Source organism: Barbus barbus (genome assembly GCF_936440315.1).
Source record: "Barbus barbus genome assembly, chromosome: 28".
NCBI classification, from domain to species: domain Eukaryota; kingdom Metazoa; phylum Chordata; class Actinopteri; order Cypriniformes; family Cyprinidae; genus Barbus; species Barbus barbus.
In genome coordinates this window covers 9,327,076-9,345,721 of record NC_136756.1, presented here as the reverse complement: position 1 = coordinate 9,345,721, position 18,646 = coordinate 9,327,076, and the positions used below count along the sequence as shown (strand labels likewise).

Sequence of the window (18,646 nt, the reverse complement as noted above, 5' to 3'; positions counted from 1 at the left end):
ATTCCAAGAGAGACATGCTACTCTTTTCATATACTGTTTTTCAACTACTACATAGTAGGGAAGTGTGCATATTTTCATGCAGCCACTGTGTCATTTTCTTTTTTCCATTTTATGATGGTTCACAAGTTTGCCTGTCCATTTGGACTTGATAGATAATGGTAACCAAACTTGGCTTGCTGTCCTTGAAGGAGGATCGCCAAGCTAAAGCCCTCTATAACGGCACTACGTGGAGGAAGGGTCCTCCTGAGCTTATGTTTGGAACTTCATGTGGGAATATCAATATTTTATTTCCTAAATATCATCATAAATATCACTGGTGTATTGCAATACCCCCTAATACCAATACAGTTGCGAACAGCCTTTTTTTTAACTGGAGTTGAAAGCTGTTGCGACATAGCACTGAAGTATCCTCTGAGAAGCCTTTACAGCAACCCTGTTAGATTTATGCATCTGTAGGGTAAACTATACCAAAGGGCATCAAGTAGGCAATGACTTGCAAGGTATTAGGTGACAGTGAGACACTATAACTTGAGTCTCCAGAGGGTCTTTAAATTAGAAATAAAACAAAAGTACCATGTAGAATCTAACAAAACCATAACCACCAGGACAAACCTCATTATCAATGCCTATAGTATTCAGTATCAACAAAGGGAGTAGGATCGATACACCGGAAGAAGGTAATGTTATTTGTTCAATGTTGGAAAGGTTTCTTTGGAAATGTAATAGGCTACAGATTACAAGCTTCCCTATCTAAAATGTAATAAGTAGTGCAACTATTTCAATTACTTTTTTAAAGGATAATGTAACTGATCACATTTCTAATGTTTTCAACTGTTAATCATTTTCAAACATGTAAACCAGGCAGGGTTAACCTTACAGTAGTACTCAACACTGATTAATGTCACTTATCCTTCATCACTTGAATTAAGATTATAATTGAATTTTAAAGCACAGCCACCACAAAATCAGACCTACTTTTAGATCATTCGCAGATTTAAAATCATAACAAGAAACAGTTTAGTAGCTATGAAAATGTTTTTGAAATCAAATCTTTGTATAGTTATGACAGGAAACACTGGCATCTAACAATAATGTCTAGGAACAAATCTTAAAAATAAAGCATATGCATAAACCCAAATAGGAAATAATACAGTTATCGAATCAGTGTGTCTCCTATTCTGTGTCCTAAACTCCTGAAAGAGTAGTGTCTGTACTTATTTACTCCCAAACACTGTATTTGTTTATATCTATAGTTTGGGATTCTATAAAGCATTGTGTTGTTCTTGGCTGAGGGTTAGCACTTATGCTAGTACACAATAACCTTTCTGAAGGATCTCAATGTTACGAGCAGCTTAAGTCTATTTGTAGCAAGGTCCCTTATCTCATCACTTCAGCCTAAACTGTTTGAGAATTTGTTTTGTAAACCTGACACAATGTAAAGCAGGCCAACTATGCAAACCCACAAGATGTAAGAAAGCACTGCAATTGATTTCACATGCAAAGAGGTGCAAAGATGCTAATAATAACAAAGGTCATTTACATATAGACGTCTTAAAGGTACAGTAGCAAAAATACAAAACAAGCTTGTTAAATGATGGAAATAGTTCTTGGAGAAAGTAACCTTGATTATTCATATAAGTAAATGTAAATGGTTACTTTTATGATTCTTTTGAACTTCATAAATCCAGTTCCCACTTACTTTCATTATACTGAACAAGATATTATTAAGAAATAGAAGAACGTTCGATTCAAGATGGCATTAGGGTGAATAAATTCCAAGCTAATTTCCATAAATAACCAAGTTCTGTGTATATAGATTGTTATTACTAAACTGCAACCATGTTTAGATGTGGTGTGCACGTGGTCTGAAGCAGCCTTCAGGATCTGAGTTTACAAACCTGACTTGTGAACAGATTAAAATGTGAAGCCACAGCGAACGATGTGTCCATGAAGATCTCAGGTAAAGACGTCAGATCTTCAATGGCCACCATCTTTAGACCCAGCATGTGCCTCTCTATACCCTGCCCATAGATGGCCTGATTACAAAGGAAACAAAAACTGAGATCAGGAGGAGGCAAGAAGAGAGACAGATTTGTAACAGCATCAATGCAATGTAAAACGTAATGTTAATAATATTCATGACAAACGTGTAAATATTTTAAGATCATATGATCTTACCATGTGTGTGTGCTCTCTGTGGACTTTGATGGCTTTTTCGAGCAGTGCTGCTTTCTCACTATTCTGCAAATGAACAATTTAAACAACATGGAAATAAATAACGTGGAAAATTCACAAAACGTACTCAACTGAGAATGCTACTAAAATGTCAACTTGTACATGTTTTGAAGGATCATCCATGGCTGTTGTGAACTGGAGCGATTCTGTGGTGGTGGATCGAATGGCTTCAGTTCTGCCCAGTTTAAACATGCGTAAGGAGGCGCTTTCGTAGGTCGGACAGCACATCTGATACATCCTAAAACATGAAAAAGATCAATCATCAGCAGACTGCCATGGTTATAGGTACATACTGTATCAGTACTAAAAACCTTGCATTTCTTGTCAGATAGCATTCTTCAAGTGCCAAAGAGCACAATGACACAAAAAGACCCATGACTTGCCACACTTTCATTTAATAAATAAAAAAGTTTCCTAATTACTGCTACTTTTTTATCCACATGCAACTTTTCTATCTTGTGAAAACAAAGAACCTCATATAAGTTGGTAATCACTTTAGCAGTTTTACTAAAAGCACCACTTGGATATCACCTTTGGTTAGTTTCTGCAGTTCTTCACATCCTGAATAGATTGCATGTTTTAAAAGCAAAGTATGGAATTTATACACTGCTAGTGGCACTAAACAGATTTGCAAAAAATACTGCTTCCAAACCCCTTTGTCTATGTAGGTACTGCCCCAGATTCACGTCACTGGTTGAGCCAGACGTTGACTTGTTGGACCACTCAAACAAACAGAACAACAGTGCTTATACAGTAGGAAATCAACCTAAATGGCTTAATTACATCAGTCTTAACATGAAACTAAATCAGAAGAAAGTATTTTAACATGAAAAATTACATACTTGACCTTTAAAGATGTTGACAAGAAGAAATGTGGCATAAATGGCATGCAAGCAACCTAGGAAATGAAGTGAGAGAAGCTACTGGGTTGTGAGGAAAAAAAAAAGGACTAGGGATTTTAGAGTCAGTTGATCAGAGATGTTTAGAGGTTTTAGTGCTTTATTCAGCACTAGGACGTCAAACTCACCTGTAGTATGCCAACTGAAGAGCCATTTGGATGAATGCGTCAGGGCCCATTTTATGAGACTTTGGGAATTTTCTTCCATAGTGTGTGAAGTTGAGCACTCGAACGTCCAGTTCATGCACCATTCTAGACAAATTAATATTACACCATGTAAAGGTACTTCTGTTATCCTCTTATATAATATATTACAGGTGAATATTGATTTAAACAACATTATAACAGTTTAAAATGTGCTCACATGTTCATGTTCTGTTTGGCTTTCTCAATATCCTTCTTGATTTCTGGTGTGATGTTGAATCGAAGCTTTTGTGGCATAGGAAGAGGAATCATGGGGGTTCGTACCATCTCAGATCTTTTCCTATTACAAACATGTTACGTGATTTATTATCTACAACCTTTGAGCAACAATACTTTCACAAAAAAAGCAACAACTCTACATCATCAAATCTATTCAGATCCTTATTTTTAGGAAAGCACATTATATTGGTATCATATTGTTTATATATTTTTATTTATTGGTGGTGGTAGATATTTGGTGTATGATTGTGAATTTAGATTAATTAGATTTAGTTTACCATCATATAATGCTCCCTTAAAGTTAATCTTTACAAAAAAAACTATTTCATAACACTGTTAATGTAATCTTCAGCAAATCTTAAGAATAATATTCAGGCAAATTATTAATATTATATATATATATATTTATCTGTTATCTGCCATAACAGGAAAATAATGATCAGCTTATCAGTATCGGTGCATACCTGTTAATTAGTACATTTATACAACTGTTTATCAATTTTTTTTAAATCACAATTTGTTTTTTTAAATGTTACAAAAATATCTATTTCAAATAAATGCTGTTCTTTTGAACTTTCTATCCTAAAAGAAATATATAATGGACTTCACAAAAATACTAATCAGCACATCTGTTTGATAATAATAAGAAATGTTTCTTAAGCAGACAATCAGCATATTAGAATGACTTCTGAAGGATCATGTGACAATGAAGACTGGAGTAATGATGCTGAAAATTCAGCTTTGATCACAGGAGTAAGTTACATTTTAAAATATATTCAAATAGAAAATAGTTCTTTTTGATTTTGTAATAATATTTCACAGTATTACTGTTTTACTGTAATGTTTTACTGTTTGATCAAATAAATTCAACCTTGGTGAGCATAAGAGACAAAAACATGAAAAAACCTTACCGACCCCAAACTTTGAATGGTAGCGTAATTTTTTTTGGCAGAAACTTCATTTTAAAACTCTCATTAAGAATTAAAAGATGTCGTATTCTTACATATAATCAACAACATGGTCCACCAGGAAAACAATGGGAGGTCCCTCAGCCGGAGCATGTTCATAAGTGAGTCCACACGATCCATCCTCCCCGATTATGAACTGTGAAATACAGAAAAGAGTCCGGGTATATATCTGGATCTACCCTGTGAACATACACTGGATTTAATGATCATATATGTACCTGCAGTGTTTTGTCAAACCAGCGGTTCCCACTGTTCCAGCGACTGCCTCCACCATGGAGCATTTGAGCGGCCACCTTGTTAAAGAACATCTCGTCTGACACGCGTGGCACTGGAGCATCAAGACACACTGTGAAGATGCTCTTCTGGATTGCCCTCACTGACTCCTTATTTGTCTTGTCTATAACAGCATAAAAGATGAGTAGCACAGGAAAATAAACACCATGTCCACCAACACAATGCCTAGTACTGAATAATTCATGTGAGCTCTAGAGTGGAAAAATTAAGCGGGGGGTTCACAGGTTATGCAGTGCTGCACAATCCTTTATCAGAATTTGAAGCTGTGTAATTACGCAAATTTGAATATAGTATTTTAAAACATAGATTTAAATAAATATCCCATTAAGATACATACACATACATACATACTCACTGGCCACTTTATTAGGTACACCTTGCTAGTACCGGGTTGGACCCCCTTTTGCTTTCAGAACTGCCTTAATTCTTCGTGGCATAGATTCAACAAGGTGTTGGAAACATTCCTCAGAGATTTTGGTCCATACTGACATGATAGCATCACGCAGTTGCTGCAGATTTGTCGGCTGCACATCCATGATGCGAATCTCCCGTTCCACCACATCCCAAAGGTGCTCTATTGGATTGAGATCTGGTGACTGTGGAGGCCATTTGAGTAAAGTGAACTCATTGTCATGTTCAAGAATCCATTCTGAGATGATTTGAGCTTTGTGACATGGTACATTATCCTGCTGGAAGTAGCCATCAGAAGATGTGTACACTGTAGTCATAAAGGCATGGACATGGTCAGCAACAATACTCAGGTAAGGCTGTGGCGTTTAAACGATGCTCAATTAGTACTAAGGGGCCCAAAGTGTGCCAAGAAAATATCCCCCACACCATTACATGGATCCATGCTTTCATGTTCTTTACGCCAAATTCTGACCCTACCATCTGAATGTCGCAGCAGAAATCGAGACTCATCAGACCAGGCTTCTATTGTCCAATTTTGGTGAGCCTGTGCGAATTGTAGTTTCCTGTTCTTAGCTGACAGGAACGGCACCCGGTGTGGTCTTCTGCTGCTGTAGCCCATCTGCTTCAGGATTCGACGTGTTGTGCGTTCAGAGATGGTATTCTGCATACCTTGGTTGTAACGAGTGGTTATTTGAGTTACTGTTGCCTTTCTATCATCTCTAACCAGTCTGCCCATTCTCCTCTGACATCAACTAGGCATTTTCATCCACACAACAAAATATTTTCTGACTGCTTTTGGATATTTTCTCTTTTTTGGACCATTCTCTGTAAACCCTAGAGATGGTTATGCGTGAAAATCCCAGTAGATCAGCAGTTTTTGAAATACTCAGACCGGCCTGTCTGGCACCAACAACCATTCCACGTTCAAAGTCACTTAAATCCCCTTTCTTCCCCAATCTGATGCTCGGTTTGAACTTCAGCAAGTCGTCTTCACCACATCTAGATGCTTAAATGCATTGAGTTGCTTCCATGAGATAGGTTGATTAGCAATTTGTGTTACCAAGCAATTGAACAGGTGTACCTAATAAAGTGAACGGTGAGTGTATACATATATACACACACACATATATATTCTAAATGGGATATTTATTTAAATTATGTTTTAAAATACCATATTCAAATTTGCGTAATTGCATTATATATATATATATATATAATAAATTCGTAATCTTGAACGCAAATGGAGAAAAACTAACTTGGAAGTTTTTAGAATTGCGTGGTAAAACAGTATGTTCAACTATAGACAGGCTTTAAAAGCCACCAGGGCCGAGCATATCCGCAAACTCATAGAAAATAACTAAAACAATCCAAGGTTTTTATTTAGCACAGTGGCTAGATTAACAAATAATTAGACGTCACCCAAACTAAATATTCCCTCACGGTTTAATAGTAATGACTATGAATTTCTTCACTGATAAAATAGATAGCATCAGAAATACACTAACAAATATAGGATCTACATCGTCTTGTAATACAGTTTCATTCCTCACACCCAAAGAAAAACTGCAGTGCTTTACAACTATAGGACAGGAAGAGCTAAATAAACTTATCACTGCATTTAAGCCAACAACATGTTCATTAGATCCTGTACCCACTAAATTACTGAAAGAGATGTTACCATTAGCAGAAGAACCCCTTCTCAATATAATTAACTCGTCGTTATCTCTAGGTCATGTCCCAAAACCTTTCAAGCTGGCGGTTATTAAGTCTCTTATTAAGAAACCACAATTAGATCCTAGTGAACTGGCAAATTACAGACCCTAAAATTGTCAAATTGTTTTGAAAAATTTGTGTCTGCTCAATTGTGCTCCTTCCTGCAAAAAAAACTTAAATCTATGAAGAATTTCAGTCAGGGTTCAGGCCCCATCATAGCACAGAAACCGCACTTGTTAAAATTACAAATGATTGCGTCAGATCAAGGCTGCATCTCATTGCTAGTTTTACTCGAGCTTAGTGGTGCATTTGACACTATAGATCATGACATACTCATAGATCGAATGCAAAACTATACAGGTATTCAAGGGCAGGCTTTAAGATGGTTTAGATCCTACCTGTCCGATTGTTATCACATTGTCTATTTAAATGGGGAATCATCTCAATTATCGGCTGTAAAGTATGGAGTGCCGCAAGGATCTGTCCTAGGCCCTCTGCTATTTTCAATATATAAGTTGCCCATTGGTAATATTATTAGAAAATACGGGATTAGTTTCCATTGTTATGCTGATGATACTCAACTATATATTTCTACAAGACCAGACAAAACTTCTAAATTATCTCAGCTAACAGAGTCTGTTAAAAATGTAAAAGATTGGATGACCAATAATTTTCTCCTATTAAATTCAGATAAGATATTACTTATTGGACCAAAAAAAAGTACACGGAATCTCTTGAATTACAATTTGCATCTAGACGGATGTACTGTAACTTCCTCTACAGTCAGAAATTTGTGTTCTATTAGATAGCAACTCATATTTCTCATGTTACTAAAACAGTTTTTTTTTTTTCATTTTAGAAACATTGCCAAGCTACGGAACATGTTCCCTGTTTCTGATGCAGAAAAGCTAGTTCATGCGTTTATGACCTCTAGACTGGACCATTGTAATGCACTGCTAGGTGGTTGTCCTGCATTTTCAATAAACAGGCTACAAATAGTCCAAAATATAGCTGCTAGAGTCCTTACCAGGTCAAGAAAATATGATCATATTACCCCAATTTTACAGTCTCTGCACTGGCTACCTATTAAGTTATGCATCAAAATATTTCTACTTATAAGGCCCTTAACGGTCTAGCTCCTGTGTACCTAACTAGTCTTCTATCAAGCTACAATCCCTCACACTCCCTAAGGTCGCAAAGCTCTGGACTCTTGGTAGTACCTGGGACAGCAAAGTCCACTAAAGGAGGTAAAGCTTTTTCGCATTTGGCTTCCAAACTCTGGAGTAGCCTTCCTGATAATGTTCGGGGTTCAGACATACTCTCTCTGTTTAAATCTAGATTAAAGACACATCTCTTTAACCAAGCATTCATATAATGCATCTCATAATTCTGTACTTCAGCTATATCTGATCAAATGCACATTACTATTCTTTTGCTTGGGTTGAACACATCATCTTTGCTTGGTTGGAACAGCAGCTACGCTAATTTCGTATGTATTTGCTTCTCTGTTTCTGCCACGGGACTTGCATCCCGAGGCAACTAGGAATTACACAAGCTTCAGTTTGGATCCAACCCTTACGAAGACCTGAGATGATGCCAACCCCCCAAATGACCATGATGCTAACCCTGGAACAACATATAAAACTTACCAAATTTTGTTTAATTACAACATTTAATTGCAATCACAAGGTTTAATCACAACACATAATCATTGCAGTTAATAGTGTTCACCGTCTGTTTGATTACATGTAATTTGTAACTAACTGCATGATTTTTACTGTACATTTCTGCCATAGTCACCACTAATAACCTACTCCTATATAATGTAGAAACGTACAATTTTCTGTAAAGCTGCTTTGCAACAATTTGTATCGTGAAAAGCGCTATACAAATAAACTTGACTTAAATTGAATTGAATTAAATAAGTCTTTGTAAAGAAAATAAATAAAGCCTTGTTCCGACTGTCAGTCTGAATCCAATTTTTGTGCATATCTGATTATAATCCGATCATATTTAGTGAACGGCAAAAAAAAAAAAAAAAATCACATGAAATTTTAACAAATCTGTTTCCAGCTACATTCATATGTGGTTTGAAATTCCCATTGGACACACTTATCGGATTTGGACTGACAGTCTGAACAAGGCCTAACAAATATGAGTCTTCTGCCTAGTCCAATTCTGTTGACTTGATCAAACACACAGCATAACATTTTTCACTCAACTCACCCTTGATAAGGTTGTTGTAAGCCTTGCCCCAGGTGTTACGGTGGTTGGAGGTCAGGATGCCAACCGGCTCTTTATTGGTCTGAAGGGAAGAGTTCCAGATCTTCTCCAGCTGAACATAAATCTGATCTACAGTCAGTGGTGTACCATCGCTGTTGTACACATCCAGAACAAAGAACTACAGAGAGAATCAGATATTTATATATTCATCTTTCTTAATTTTATCTTACTGCGTATCGTTTCAATGTCACTGGCAAATACCAATCAAACCCAAAGCTCAAATATATCCACCTTATTTTTAAGAACTGGTGAGGCCACAAAACAGCTTGCTATGCTGCTTGATATTGCAAACTGGCATTTCTTATATTATGTTCTTATATTAATAGATTGTCATAATTATAAACACCCTAGTTTGTAGTGCAAATCATTTTACTGTTTACTGTTCTTTGTTATTTTTCTAGTTATTCATCCATAGCAGCTAATTAATTAGAAGTCTTACACATTCATAGAAAATAGATTTGCAAAATAATACTGTAGTAATCATTTGAAAACAGAATAAATTGTCAGAACTGAAAACTCGTACAAAAAAATATAAACAAATCCATTCAAAGGTTTGGAGTCATACATTTTTTTTTAAAGGCTTTTATGCTGAAAATAATAGAGTAAAATAGTAATATTGTGTAGTATTATTACAAAAAGCACCTGAAAGTTGTGGACCACTGTGATGTGGGTAGGAGCAGTCTTTCCAATGGCGTAGTTCACCACAGCGTCTCTCTTGGGTCCAGGGATCCGACATGAAGTCAGCACCTGGTAATACTGGTCCATGCACAAAGGCTTACCACCCAGATATTCCACAGGCAATGTTTCGCTATGCCACAATAAAGAACGTCCATTAAAACAACTGATACATCTGTACACTTTCCAATCGCTTAAGTAAATAATAAAATAACTCACCTATCAATCATGCTTTTAAAATCCAAAACCCCAGCAATGAGTTTAGCAGCAAACCTATAATGAAGAGAATGCTGGGATTACTAAATCTGAACAGCCTATGAAAACATATTATGTCACTGTTGGAAAAATAGCCACACAGGTCAAAAAGACTTATCTCTCAATAATGAGCCATTTTATATAGCAATTGTTTTCAATTTCAAGGACTGACAGTGTTAAAAATATTGTTAACCTGTGGGTGAAAAAAGGCAGACTATAGATGTCATGTAGCAGAGGACAAGAGGGAGGGTTATGTAAACATACAACCCACAACACATGTAATGTTTACTTCTCATGGGGTTTTTCCATAACCTAATCCTACCCTATGAAGTAAACATACTGCTAGGGTCACTGCACGAAATCGGTGCCTTGTCAACTTGGAAAAAAAAAAAATAAATAAATAAATTTAATGAACATTTTTTAAATATCCATGAAATGAAGACACCTTAAAATGACAAGAAAATGGTCATCTCAGGCCATGTCATTTATTATTTTATGACTATTTTTCTACCTCATGTTTTGGTGCAGTATTTTAGTCCCTCTTTTCACTGGGATTGTTTCAAATTTTGGATTTTTTAAAAATATTTTTATATTTGTCATTCAGATGACCAAGAACATCCTCATTTTAGAGGGTGACCACATGTCAATTAAGCAAAATATTTTTTTTAAGAGAGACATTAAAAAAAATGGCTTTGTCCAAAATAAAATATAAAGTTAATGGAAAAACCTGGAAGGCTGTATCAAATATATATATACAGTGGTGTGAAAAAGTGTTGGCCCCCTTCCTGATTTTTTATTTTATTGCAGGTTTGTCACACTTTAATGTTTCAGATCATCAAACAAATTTAAATATTAATCAAAAGATAACACAAATAAACACAACATGCAGTTTTTAAATGAAGGGTTTTTTTATGAAGGGAAAACAAGATCCAAACCCACAGAAAACATCTTGATGATCCCCAAGACTTTTGGGAAAATACTCTGTGGACTGACGAGACAAAAGTTGAACTTTTTGGAAGGTGTGTGTCCCATTACATCTGGCGTAAAAGTAACACAGCATTTCAGAAAAAGAACATCATACCAACAGTAACATATGGTGGTGGTAGTGTGATGGTCTGGGGCTGTTTTGCTGCTTCAGGACCTGGAAGACTTGCTGTGATAAGTGGAACCATGAATTCAGCTGTCTACCAAAAAATCCTGAAGGACAATGTCCAGCCATCTGTTCGTGACCTCAAGCTGAAGCGAACTTGGGTTCTGCAGCAGGACAATGATCCAAAACACACCAGCAAATCCACCTCTGAATGGCTGAAGAAAAACCAAATGAAGACTTTGGAGTGGCCTAGTCAAAGTCTTGACCTGAATCCTATTGAGATGCTGTGGCATGACCTTAAAAAGGCGGTTCATGCTCGAAAATCCTCCAATGTGACTGAATTACAACAATTCTGCCAAGATGAGTGGGCCAAACTTCCTCCACAGCGCTGTAACAGACTCATTGCAAGTTATCGCAAACGCTGGATTGCAGTTGTTGCTGCTAAGGGTGGTCCAACCAGTTATTAGGTTTAGGGGGCAAGCACTTTTTCACACAGGGCCATGTGGGTTTGGATCTTCTTTTCCCTTCATAATAAAAAAACTTCATTCAAAAACTGCATGTTGTGTTTACTTGTGTTATCTTTGATTAATATTTAAATTTGTTTGATGATCTGAAACATTAAAGTGTGACAAACATGCAAAAAAAAAAAAAAAAAAAAATAAATAAATAAAAATCAGGAAGGGGGCCAACACTTTTTCCCACCACTGTATGTATATATATATATATTTTACAATTATTATGAAATTAATAACAGTAATAGGATTGATGTCACAGGACTGACCAGAGTAAAAGGAATGACAGGACACACATTCTTCAGCGCACTGCATATATTTGTTTACATAATGCTGTACAGTTTTACAATTTTTAATTGCATTATTATTTGCACTTACTTAGCATTATTGTATGACAATAGTAAACAGTCAGTTTTTCAGTTTAAGTCAGTTCATTGTTGATTTAGCACATTACATTTCTAAGAGCTCAAATGTTTTAAGGGTATTGTAATTAGATAATGCACCCATCTGTTTGTTTGTGTCCCCTCACAGAACTTCAAATATACTAATCTGGTTTAATTATTTGACAAGGAAGATGATCAGATCTTGGTCTTTCTGTGATCATCTGAAACCAGACCAAGATCACAAACACTGCTTTATCAGGCATTACAGGTGAGATGAAATAAAAATGAGACCAATCGGATCAATCACTGCAGATTAGCCTCACGCAAAGGAGAGGTTTGGAAAAATTAATCGTTGAGTGAACTCCGTTTGGGAGTCGTTGAGCAAGTAAGATAAAAAATAAATGCATATTATAAGACAATGAAAGTGTTTTTGACCTTGCATGCATGTCAGCCTGTTGTTGGGGACTCCCAAAACCAAAATCTGAACTGTCATAGCCCATAATAGGGGCACTTTAAAACAATATGCAAATGTGATTTTTATATCATTTTGCAAATGAAAAGTCCTGCTGAAAAATAAAAATCATAATGAGGGACAGGCCAAAAACCTTACCCTTATCAGCGTTAATGCTATTTTAATTATTTCAAATAATATTTAATTGACTTTTAATGTAATATTGATGAAAGAATACATAGTATCGTTGTTTTTAAATTGCAAATTTATTCGTTGTTATATTAAATCTATTTTTGATCATTTCTTAGGGATGCAAAAGGCACCGATTTTGTGGAATGATTCGCTAGTTTATCTGCCTAGATATGAAATGTAACTATAGGTGTTGACTGCCCAGATATAAGGGCAAATCTAAAAAAAGAACAGGGCTGAATCTGAAGTGCAGATCCCTTTGAAAAAACAGTGCAATGCCATGAGTAGCACATATGCCAAAAATAGCCAAGCCAAGCGAGAACTCTGTGTAAAGGTCGATGTGAAACTTAAAACCCCAAATCTGAAGACCTCTACAAAATGAGTTTGGAAATAATTAAATACTATTTGCTTTTCAAGAACATAGCCACATACATACACTGCCAGACAAAAAAAAAAAAAGCTAATATATTTAAATAAGCAAATATTTAAGTTTCTAGGATTGAATCATTATTCCAGTGACTAATATGTTTCTGCCACTTTGTATGTTTGGCAACAGTTCTTTTAATATGGATCCAATGAATCTTGGCATTGTCATCCTGGAATATGGACATGGATGCGTCTTCCAACATGATTGTTTAAGAAGTAAGTTAAACTAGGGTAAAAAGAATTGTTGCAAAACATATAACATGCCAGTAACATATCACCGCAATAATGATCCAATCATAAACTCTTCAGTATTTGCTTATTTAAATCCAAAAGGCAACCTTTTTTTGGCCAGTCAAGGGTTTGAATTTGGAACAGTCATGAACTATGACCACAGTGCTCTTGAGCAATAACGCTTCACCCCATGCCTATCAATTGGGACTGGCTTTGTAATAAGTGTACTATTAGTCACTTAGATAAATAATGAATTGCCATTCAAAAGTTTGGGATCAGTAAGATTAAGTGTGTTTCCACCACAGTAATTGTGACTTCTTAGTTAGAATTGTGAAATAGTATATTATCATTATTAATGTTGTCAAAAGACCCGGTACTTCGGTACCAAGTCGGTACTAAAAAAAAATTGAAAACGTCACGGTACCACGTTTTTTCAAGTACTGGTGGTACCGAGTACCCGGTCAACCCGGTTCTTGACCCGTACAGAACTATGATTCCCGCGATGCAGAAAGCGCGGACGGAATCTCGGAATCCAGTTACAGACCCTTTTAGGGCCGATGTCACAGTTACGTCACAGCGCTAGCTGGAGGCAAAACAAAGGGAAAACTGGAGGCGGCCCAATCAAACCAGTGCAGATTCTGCTACATAAGGAGCTCAAAATATCATCTTGTTGTGATGTTGGGTGCCAGAATCCATGTTGTAGAGGCTCCAATTTGAAAACTGCATTTCAATTTCGCATTTGCAGCACACACTTCTTATAAGAAAAGGTTCAATAAAGTATTGTCTTTTGTTGTTATGGGCACGTCTAAAGATTTCTTATGCATCTCACTATGTCGTGTATGAAATAATGTCTGTTGTGCATGTGTGTAAAACGACAAACTGACTATTTATATGCTTAATCATATGTAATTGTATATTGTTGTGATTAATTGTGGCTGGAATAATAATGTAGCTGTAAAATAGTTGCCTGCTGAAATTGAAAAATATATACTTCTTCATGACTAGATACACGGTGAGTTTGTCTTAACTATACACGTTAGATGTGAGTCACTCAACCGGAGGGAATCCTGTCAGATCGTCCATCCTTTGAGTAGAAGCGTGTGTGGGTCGGCCAATCTGGTTTCGTCTGTTAAAGTCAAATAACAATCGCGGTCCCGGACAGTGCATCTATACCTTACATATGCAGGTAAAATCAGAATTTCTCCAGTTATTATTAAATAACAAGCTAAACAGACTTCATAGCTAGCGTTAGTGAAGCTGTCAGTGGAATCTTTCTGCCTCCACCTAAGCTCCGCCCACAGAAAAACGTCACAATGTTTACTAACAGAAAAAGGGTCTATAAAAACGGAATTTACAGTTTAGCACGGAATGTGTCAAAGTTTAGATGAATTAATCAAGGTCATTACAAATTGCCATATGGACTAGTATCTGTAAATATTAAGCCGCAAAAGTTGATTCAAATATGAATACTGCATATTCTGTGTGTTTGTGTGAATGAATGGTTGTGTTTACTACATAGACTGAAGCACGCATCACGCTCGCAGTGATTTCAGCATCTGCCATCTCAAGGAGGACATAAACTGTTCTGATGGTGCATTCACACCGGACGCGACTTGCGCGAATAAATCGCGCTATTCGCGCGTAGTTGGACGCGTGAACATTTTGGGTTTACTCGCTTCATTCGCGCGTGAAATTCACTGCACAACAGACGCGAATTCGCATCATGGGCGGGGCTTCTGCCAGGCGCACAGGTATGACTGCCACAGAGAGCATATGTATAGAATTTGGCAAATAAAATCACCTTTATGTGCTATGGAAACACTGGACACTGTGTATTTCAGCCGAGAATGTAGTTGCATAAACTGTTCTGAGAGTCACTTCACGAGCATTTTACCATTTCATTTGAGTAAAACCATTGTTTTTACTTATTATTTAGTAGAATGTATGTGATGTATGTTTTAATTTTAATAGTAAATCCCCTTTATTTACCAAAAATAAAATGTGTTTAAATTTCTTTAATTAAAAGACAAATGAATTTGGGTGAAATTTGTTTACTGTTTTTCATACTTTTATTACTTACGGAAAAACTTAAAACACAATTTTAAGTAAGTATAAAGAATGGCATTGATTTTTGTACATTATCTTTTTGTTTGACTTTATTAATAAAAATAGTATGTTTTTTAATTAGCATGTTTTTGTGTTTTTCTTTGGTACAGAAATTGGTACAGAGAACCGTGGATTTTCACTGGTATCGGTACCGAATAAATTCTCACTTTTTCTCTCACAATTCTTACTTCATATTTCACAATTCCGATTTTACAGAGCCAACTACATAATAAATTATATTATAATATATGTGTGTGTGTGTGTGTATCTATTAATTTGTGATTTATTCCTGTGATATAAAACTGAATTTTCAGCATCATTACTCCAGTCTTTAGTGTCACATGATCCTTCAGAAATCACTCTAATTTGTTGCTCAAGAAACATTCCTTATTTTGCAGGATTATTTTGATGAATAGAAAGTTCAAAAGAACAGAATTTTTGTAGAAATTTTAATTTTATGGTAAAAAGTCCAATTCTTACTATCACTTTGATCAATTTTATGTGAATTGCTAAATTAAAGTATTCATTTATTTTATTTTATTTTACTGACCTCAAACTTTGGTAGTGTTTTGTACAACGGTAATGTATTTCAAATACACTTGAATAGTTATATATTTCAAATACACATTGTCTTCCATATTCAAATTTGCTTGGTTATGTCTCATTGTCCAAATAGAAGCAACCATTGTCACCCACCTTATTTGTCCCTGACGGTCTTGGAAATGCATTTTGGGTAAAACAACCCCTGGGCTTGTGTACATCGCCACAGGCATCCGAGAGTCCAGGTAAGCCGACTGCATCCACCAGTCAGTGAGCTGCGTACAATCATAGGGGGAATAAATGGAATATGTGGAGTAGTTAAAGGTTTAATACACATGCAAAATAAAAGTACTACTCAAAAATTAATTTGGAATGGGTACAGCATCCCATTTTTTTTTTTTTACCACAATATCTCCAAAGCCCCGCCTCCACAGACATGTCAGCAACAGAACATGCAAAATGATTGACACACCTCCGCATTACCGGATTTTAGTTGTGTGTGATTGCTCAACACACTTGTTTCAGTGATATATCTATCAGTAGCGCTATTTTATGAGTGGTATTAAAATATAATTCAAAAGTATTTTGAATACCATAAAAGTTAGTTATTAATAGTAAGTGATTTAAAATAAGTGGTGAAATACAGTTATGGCACACGAACAGGAAATCATTGACACCCATACCCTTTCCCTCACACACAGAAGTACGGGCTTTACGAACCCAGTTGTCGGTTTTGCGTGCCCGGCGCTCGAGGCTCTTCTGCAGTCTCTCTCCGACGCCGCCGGGCCGCAGGAACTCGTCCATCAGCTCGCGCGTGTGCGTCTTCTCCTCCTCGCTGATCAGCGGCTCGAGTGAGGCCAGATACCGCGCGCACGTCTGCTCCAGCGGCGGAACCGGCAGCTTTGGCAGACTATCCTGATGGACCAGCGGCCGCTCCGAAATGTGGACAACCGGCAGTGGACTCAGCAGACGGCAGGGCTTCACCAGCCCCGTCCTTGTCTAAGAATACAGAGAATAATTGTTACCCTGGACCATAAAACCAGTCATAAGGGTACATTTTTCTTTATGGTTTGTTAGGATACGACAATATTTGGCTGAAATATACATATTTGAAAATCTGAGCGGGCAAAAAAATAAAAAATAAATAAATCGCCTTTAAAGCTGTCCAAATTAAGTCATTACTAATCAAAAATTAAGATTTTATATATTTTTGTTAGGAAATTTACAAAGTATCTTCCTGGAACATGATCTTTACTTAATATCCTAATGATTTCTTGCATAAAAGAAAAATCGATCATTTTGACAATACAATGCTGGCTATTGCTCCAAATATACCCCAGCGACTTAAGACTGGTTTTGTGGTCCAGGGTCACAATTTATAAACATTTTATTATTATAGGACATGGAATATATAAATAACCCTACCAGATCCAGTAGTTATAAGAAATAATAAAACATTATTATTTTGTATATATAAAAGATCATTATTATAATTTTACAAAATAATAATAATAATCTAGTTATTCTTTTAATATTCTTCCAGATCGGGGTCATGTGTACAAACGAGTTGCTCAATTTACTAATTCATTAAATTTAGGTATCTTAAATGCACTGTACGTCTTATATGTAAATATCCTCCTAAAAGGTCAAAAGTCCACTGAAAATCAGTTAAATGGCCAATAGAACGGTCACTTAATAAAACACTGTATAGCCTACATTGGACTGTATTCTGCCGTTTCTAAAAACTGATCTTTCTCGACGACCTTCCTGCACACTGTTTAAAAACAAGTACATAAACTTGTTTCAACAGACTATTGCACAGATCAGTGAACCGTCTCGTTGTCAAAGTGCATGCAGTGCCATCCGTGTTGTTGATTTGTCCTGTAATTAAGTGTCATGTCAACATGTGGTTGTTTTTAGACGATCGTAACAACAGTCGAAATGATGCACAACAAATGCATACAATGTTTCAGATCAGGCAACGTTAGCAATTAAGAATAATAAACGAGCAACACATCAAAAGCTATTCATGGGGCGTTACGGCTACTATTGATGCATATATAACTTGGCAGGCGTTCAATAAACTGTTGAAGTCACTGCGTTTGTTCATTATAGGTTATGATAATCATCACTTACCGCAGTTCTGGTCAGGACGCACAGCATGATTTCACGCAAATAAACCCTGGACAGAAGTACAGGATCTCCTCGACATTATGCGCTACAAGGGCACCCGAAACTTTATTGACAAGTTACAAGACGGGTCGTACAGCTTCGCCCTCGCTCGGAAAACATTGACAACTACAGCTTCTAGCTAATTCTGCCCCTGAATGACTTGCACTGTCGCGCGCGAGCCGCAAAATCAAGAACATTGAATTTCTTGTTATACGATATTTATATAACAACATTTGTAACATGCAACGATAACTATTTATAGTCATTTATATATTGCTGTCCATCAGTTAAAATGTAGGGTGGTCCACTGGACCAAATAAACCAAATAACATTGCCATCTGTCGGCCTATTTTGGACGCTCGCGACGTCATCGCCAAGCGACTGTCACTGC

The 18,646-nt window shown here is 36.4% G+C and overlaps 1 protein-coding gene across 1 annotated transcript in view; it reads right to left on the bottom strand.

Moving 5' to 3' along the window:
• The window catches only part of LOC306848772 (carnitine O-acetyltransferase-like), a 20,776-nt gene extending 2,130 nt beyond the window's left edge, over window positions 1-18,646 (bottom strand). The window contains exons 1-13 of the mRNA XM_079383539.1: window positions 18,220-18,646; window positions 16,804-17,082; window positions 16,240-16,358; window positions 10,120-10,173; window positions 9,868-10,033; window positions 9,169-9,343; window positions 4,743-4,921; window positions 4,560-4,660; window positions 3,498-3,617; window positions 3,263-3,385; window positions 2,338-2,473; window positions 2,179-2,241; window positions 1,899-2,036 (exon numbers count right to left, since the gene is read on the bottom strand). Coding sequence (XP_079239665.1) covers window positions 1,899-2,036; window positions 2,179-2,241; window positions 2,338-2,473; window positions 3,263-3,385; window positions 3,498-3,617; window positions 4,560-4,660; window positions 4,743-4,921; window positions 9,169-9,343; window positions 9,868-10,033; window positions 10,120-10,173; window positions 16,240-16,358; window positions 16,804-17,082; window positions 18,220-18,246 — 1,680 coding nt within the window. The 5' untranslated portion in view covers window positions 18,247-18,646. The remainder of the gene's footprint in view (window positions 1-1,898; window positions 2,037-2,178; window positions 2,242-2,337; window positions 2,474-3,262; window positions 3,386-3,497; window positions 3,618-4,559; window positions 4,661-4,742; window positions 4,922-9,168; window positions 9,344-9,867; window positions 10,034-10,119; window positions 10,174-16,239; window positions 16,359-16,803; window positions 17,083-18,219) is intronic.